This window comes from Benincasa hispida, chromosome 10, assembly GCF_027475165.1.
Source record: "Benincasa hispida cultivar pf3 chromosome 10, pf3_genome.v1.1, whole genome shotgun sequence".
Classification (NCBI taxonomy): domain Eukaryota; kingdom Viridiplantae; phylum Streptophyta; class Magnoliopsida; order Cucurbitales; family Cucurbitaceae; genus Benincasa; species Benincasa hispida.
Window position 1 is genome coordinate 36,613,774 of NC_143487.1, and position 6,974 is coordinate 36,620,747.

The 6,974-nt window shown below is 33.9% G+C and overlaps 1 protein-coding gene and 1 long non-coding RNA gene across 2 annotated transcripts; one reads left to right on the top strand and one right to left on the bottom strand.

Moving 5' to 3' along the window:
* Nucleotides 1-318: 318 nt before the first annotated feature.
* LOC150033318 (uncharacterized) lies at nucleotides 319-2,084 on the bottom strand. The gene is made up of 2 exons (XR_016524101.1): nucleotides 1,873-2,084; nucleotides 319-652 (listed from the first exon to the last, which is right to left on the bottom strand). It is a non-coding gene; the product is annotated as an uncharacterized LOC150033318 (long non-coding RNA).
* A 734-nt stretch (nucleotides 2,085-2,818) lies between these two features.
* On the top strand, nucleotides 2,819-5,685 carry LOC120089372 (cytochrome P450 81Q32-like). The gene is made up of 2 exons (XM_039046816.2): nucleotides 2,819-3,764; nucleotides 4,934-5,685. The coding sequence occupies exons 1-2, from the start codon at nucleotides 2,862-2,864 to the stop codon at nucleotides 5,552-5,554; spliced, it is 1,524 nt and encodes a 507-aa protein (XP_038902744.1). The 5' UTR covers nucleotides 2,819-2,861; the 3' UTR covers nucleotides 5,555-5,685.
* Nucleotides 5,686-6,974: the final 1,289 nt, after the last annotated feature.

Here is a 6,974-nt window from a genome sequence, read left to right on the forward strand (position 1 = left end):
AAACGGGTGGTCTAACAATTTCGATTTATGCCTATCCTTAATGATTTTGAGTAGATTGTATATACACAAGCCATGCTCAATAGCAACATACACACTTCTAATGCCTTTAGCTATGCTAGGATGTTTATCAGATACTATAACAAGATCATCTGACTCACCAAACGCAACCTTCAAATTGTGGAAGAACCACTCCCATAAGCAATCATTCTCTGAATCAACTATAGCAAATGCAAAAGGAACAATTTTTGAATTCCTATCCAGTGTGCATGTTGAAAGTATAATGCCAAAGTACTTATTCTTTAGATGTGCACCATCAACTGAAATGATACAATGTTTCCATGCATTAATACAGACAGCTAAAGCCATGAAAAAGAATCTAAACCTACAATCATTATCCACTTCTTGTGTTGTATATGTCTCTGAGGAAATTGATAATTAGTACAAGTCCCAGTATAGGATTTAGTAATTTCAAAATAAATACAATGAAAATGTATATTAAAAGGTAATTTCACACATGGATTTTTTTTCAATCAAAGCAGCTGAAAAAGTAAGGATCAGGGCATACGAATCCTCCGCTGACCCTCGTATCGATCTTAATGCAATTTCATACCCTTTCCAACCTTTTTCGTAGCTAATGCTAACTCCATGTTTCCTGCTCATGTAGGCAATGATATCAATTGGACAACATCAGATCTTATCATTCATTTTTAAAATAGATTTAACACACTCACTTACAATGAATCATGTTTCTTGCCTATGATCACTTTTGACAACATCTATTGAACATACATGTTTGTCCACAAATTAACAAATAATCCACATTTGACCTTTAGCAACCAGTGATGTCCGAAGAAACCAATTGCAACCATCCTCTTTGCACCTCATTACTAGCCACGTACGACTAGACTTCACAGTTTTCAACTAAAAATTGCATTTCAAGGCAAAAATGTTTATTACTTTCTTAATTTGTATCAACTTTTGTGAAAAACATGACCTTCTTTAAATACAACATCTTCTAACATGGCATCAACATCAACCAAATCAACGAACCTACACTCTATCTTACTACTGTTGGACTAATTCAGTACGTGACTGTAACTGTCATGCATAGACCCTATATTTGAATCCACCTCATTGTCACCCTCACCCCATTCCACAACTATGCAAATATCATCGGACATATTGCTAGCAACAATTGAAAGACACCAAAAAATATTCTTGTCTTCTGAATTCCTAATCATATGCAACTGACTTGATCTAGAGCTATACATAGATAACCGGTTATAACTTGATTACCCCAAATATGTGAATTCCTTGCAATAACCTCTGTGAACTATCGAAGATTGGAATCAACCGAAACATGCAAACAAGCAATATTAAAGTTGTTATATCATTTCTTGTCGTCCCACATACTCCCATATAAAATCGTGATCTTCATAAGTAACATTCGACTGGAATATAAACAAAAAAACTGCAATTATGATTAACATTAAACAAGTATCTTTGAATCGTGATCTTCTATCAACATCTATCATTGATAAATTTGTAAAAACTTGTATCACTGATAAACGCTAATAGAAGTCTATTAGCGTCTATCTGTGATAGATATTGATAATAATGTCTATCACAACTATCTAAAAGTAACAAAACTCAAATCTAGCATCCAACTTCATGGATAAATCAACTTTAATACCAAAACTTAATGGATGTTCAAGAACCAAACAAAATTAACCCAAAAGCCCAAAATGTTACCCCTAACGACCAAAAATTTGACGAGCTCTAGTGATGACGACAATGAGGAATGGATGCACGGATCCTAGAGTTAGAGAAAGAGAGAGAGTGAATCAGGTAGAGAGAGAAAAATTTGCTCACCAACGGTAACGTACAACCAGATCTACAATGTAGACCCAAATAGTGGTGGATCGACAATTGGACATGAATGTGGTGGTTGTTGGACACTGGAATGTATGAGTTAGAGAGAGAGACCAAGACCTGACTGAAGAAGAAGAAGGAGGGGGAGGAGGAGGAGGAGAAAGAGGAGAAGGAGGAGTAGAAGAAAGAAAAGGAGAAGAAGGAGAAGGGGGAAGACAAAGAAAGGTGAAGACGAAGAAGGGGAAAGACTATTAAATTTTTCTATTTTATGTAAATAGATTTTCTTATTTCTCTATTTTTGAAAATCTCCCAAAAAAAAAATAAGAAAAATACGAGAAGTAATGAAATTGTTTCACAATCTTTAAAAAATAAAATAAAATAAAACAAATTTTAGTTTATTTTCAACCAAGTAAATACCTCGTCTCTCAATCCAAATTCTTTATTATGGGTGTTGTGTCACCAAAAACAAATAATAATCCTATAAATTATATTTAGTCAGATTTGTTTTTTTCTTCAACTTGCAAATTAAATAAAGCCTAGCTGTATCATTTTTTATGATTCAAAATATAACCATTAAAGAAATGAAAAAAAAAAAAATTGAAACTAAGGAAGCTTCCCAGAAGTTTCTTGAGAATGTCAAACAATAGGATTGATTAAAGAAAACATTTTTTTTTCAAAAAAGTAATTTTTATTTAAATTATTTTGATAAAAATTGTTTAAAGTATACTTTGAAAGTATTTTTAAAACTATTTTGAGCGGTTGAACACTTCAATTTTTTCTAAAATTACTTATTTTTAAAATTAAATACTTGAAAAGTTAAATCAAACACATATTTAAATAATAAATAAAACATATCTTATTCATTGTTGAAATTAATTCATCAAACCACTATTGAGTAGTTTTAACAACTTCAAAGGCATTTATTTATTAGAGCATTTCCTCTATTAAAGTTGGATTGAAGTTGGGTTATGGAAAGCATTTAGTACAGCATGGATTTTGATCTCTTGACTTGGATTTTGCTCTCTCTTGTCTGTCTTCTACTTGGCTACTCCTTTTTACCTAAACCTAATCGCTTAAACCTCCCGCCAACCCCACTCTTTTGTCTTCCATTCATAGGCCATCTCCATCTTCTCAAACATCCTGTCCACAGAACATTTCAAAATCTCTCCCAAAAGTACGGTCGAGTCTTCTCTCTCAAATTCGGTTCCCGTCTCGTTGTAATCGTATCTTCTCCTTCTGCCGTCCAAGAATGTTTTACAAAGAATGACATCATTCTTGCAAATCGACCATATTTGGAGACGGGAAAGTACTTAGCATACAACAATACCACCTTAGTGGTCTCCCCTTATGGTGAACACTGGCGAAACCTCCGACGTATTAGCACCCTCGAGATTTTCTCGACAACTCGCCTTAATTCATTCTCGAGGATTCGAGAACATGAAGTCAAACGGTTACTGCGTAAATTATGTGGTAATAATCATGGGTTGGAAGATGAGTTTAGGGTAGTGGAATTGGAGCCTATGTTGTTGGATCTTACATTCAATATTGTAATGAGAATGGTGGGTGGAAATAAGTTTTGTGAAGAGAATAATAATGTGTTGGAAGATGAGGGATATTCTAACAAGTTCAGAGAAATGATAACACAAATGATGAAATATGGTGTTTCAACCAATCCAGGAGACTTCATACCCTTATGGGGTCGGATTGATCCAACTGATTTCAATAAAAAGTTAGATAAGCTTGGAAGAAGGGCAGATGAACTTCTTCAAGAATTAGTTGATGAGATTAGGAATCAAGAAGATGATGGAAACACTATGATTCACCATTTACTTCGCTTGCAAAACACCGATCCTGAATATTATAGTGACCAAGTTATCAAAGGCCTCGTACAGGTATGTTTTTCTTTCTAATTACAACATCAAGTTCAATTTCCCCATTTTTATTTTGTTTTCCTATGGAAAATCCTCATCGCAAGTTAGTTTAATCTTTTAAAACATAAGTTTGTAGGGATCCAGGCTTAGTAACCATTTAGCTCAATTCGATAATCATTTAGGCTTCATTTGTTAAGTGCTCGTTTGATAACCATTTTGATTTTAGTTTTTGGTTTTTAAAAATTAAGTTTATTTTTTCTCTATTTCATAATATGATTTGCATGATGAATTTATTGCTCTCTCTAGAAAAATTTCAAAAAGAAAAGTCAACCATCTCATAGAATCCCAATTAGATGCAAGACCCAAAAAACTCAACCACTAAACCAATAATTTGACATTGTTTTTTGTTTCTTGTTTCTTTATTTTTTTTTCCTCCCTCCTTTGTTGTCAGCTTGAAAACTTTGGGTGTTCCCTTTTCAAGATTTATTATTTAAGGATTTAATTTCCCTTCTCAACAACACCAAAGAATTAAGGAATAAATTAAACAAACAAAAATTGAGTGATCAAATAACATTTGATCTTCTTTTGTATGTGCTCTCTATTTCTTTGACCTCTATATTATCTGATCCTCTTCTTGCCTTCAACTTCCCCTGGCTAGGAATTTTAACCCTGAGCGTTTGTGAACTTATCAAATTTATATACGTACGAAACATAAGATTGTTTCAATTAAATTTCTAAATTGCTATAAGTACATCAATTTAGAATCCTTATTAAGATTATATTATATTTGAAAAAATTGTCCATATTTACAAGTATGTAGATTTTTTTTCAAATATCACATTGAAAAAATGAGTCATTAGATTTGATGCATAGAAAATGTTTAAATCAAATATAATTTGAATAAAGGGATTGATTAACTTCTAACAATTTAGAAGTGTAATTGATATAATTATATGTTTTACATGATAATTTTCAAACTAAATCTAAAGAAACGGTGTAATTAAATTGATGCAATTACACAAATTTTGTGTTTAAGTCGATATAATTATCATTTCAAAGTTTAAATTGATACAATTCCTAAAGTTTAGGAGTGATTAATATTTATCCTTTATATAATCATTATCATTAATCCTCACTAATATCCATCATCTCTTTTTGTACAAGAAATTAAAAGTGGTTTATTCTTTCAGGTAGTATTCTTAGCAGGAGTTGACACAGCAGCCGTGACTTTAGAATGGGCACTATCTGAACTACTCAATAATCCAGAGGTATTGAAGAAAGCTAGAGATGAGATAGATAGTGTCATTGGGCAAGAGGGTTTAGTTAACGAAGCTGATTTGTCGAGTTTGAATTATCTACAAGGAATAATCACCGAGACCCTACGGTTGAACCCAGCGGCTCCTCTGCTTGTGCCACATTGTGCATCTGAAGACTGCAAAATAGGAGGCTACGATGTACCACGTGACACAATTGTATTAATCAATGCTTGGGCTATACATAGAGACTTGAGCCTATGGGAAGATGCTGCCAGTTTCAAGCCAGAAAGATATGAGAATGCTGTTGGAGTTGATTCGTGCAAACTAATACCATTTGGGTTAGGGAGGAGAGCTTGCCCTGGAATGGGAATGGCACAACGTGTACTTGCCTTGACTTTGGCGTCCTTGATTCAATGCTTTGAGTGGCAGAGACTCAGCAATTCATTGGTGGATATGACAGAAGGTGAAGGACTGACTATGCCCAAAGCTCAACCGTTGATAGCCAAGTGTAGACCACGTCCAATAATGAAAGAAATGTTGTCAATGAAACAATAATGGATAATATTATTAAATGAAGTTACCAATCTTCATATTAATGAATACATGAATATTATTTGTATGAAACCGTGGAAACTCTTGGCTTATTGCTCAAAGAAACTATTAGATATAACAATGATTTGTTAATATTTTGTGATTCTCTGTTAAAATACCTATTATTGGCATTTAATATTATTAAGGTTGTATAAAGCAGTGTACATTGTTCGAATGGGTCCGATTTTGAATCGGACCAACCTAATTCGATTCTGATCAGTTTGGTTCGGTCTAAAACCGTTCACCAAGTTTACCCAAACGAAAACACTAATAAATGGTTGAATTTTTAGAAAGAAGACGTCATGACTTTCGTATGCTTCGCCATTGCCGTCATCGTAAGAGTCGAAGTCGTTGTCACTGTCGAGTTGCAGTCTCTGTCGGAGTCCTAGTCCAGTCGCCATCACTGGTAATCGGAGTTGTTGTCGTCTATGCAAGTTACGCGAGGAGTTCACTCAGAAATTGATCATCGCCTAGTAGCCGGAGCTAGAGCAACAGAAGCGTGGGTGTTGGTGTTGAGAATGGAGAAGGTAACATGCGTGTTTGGGAGGGAGAATAACGTAGGGTTTTCTAATTTTTTTTTTTCTATTAGGCTGACAGGCTGAGTAGGATTGGGCTGAGGGCTATAGAGTGTGAGAGGGTTGGACTTGTATAAATTCAAATTATTAAAGGTGGGCTGGTATACATTTTACTTATTGTTATAGGGGTCCGTTCGATTCAGTTTTTTCACTATTTTTTTGGGCTATGAACCGTTAACTAAATCGAACCTTCGTGGATTCGAAACAATAATGTTGTTATCATTTGGAATTTGAATTTCATCAAGTACTTTATCCACCGATTTTGCTCAAGCGATCTGATTTGATCTTCAAGATCAATTTTAGAAATGCAATGGACCATGCATTTTCCATTTGAATCGCGAATTGTTCAGTCTTAAATAAGAACACGAGTCAGTCACGATGTATTTCTCCAAAATCAAAAGCCTATAGGATGAATATATCTCATATCGTCCAAAATGCACTTATGGAAGATGTACTTGTGGTGATGTTAAATTAATGGAAGATTTTGTTCAATTTGAATACCTACTGTGTTTTTTATGGGGTTAAGTGATGAATTGAACCATGCTCGGTCACAAATACTCCTCATGGATCCTCCTCTAGTGATTAATAAGGTTCTTTCATTGATTGTTCAACAAGAACAACATCAATTTCTCAGGGTAGAACAAGCATAAACCAGTCTGTACATATAGTAATATTTTAGGTCATACTAATAGTACCAAAAATGTGTTATCTTGCTTTGCTTTATTTGGGATTGTTCCTGGATTTTACATATTTATTTGAAAATTTTATAAGTTTCGGGCACTTAAGAGGTAAAGCCAGACATTAATATG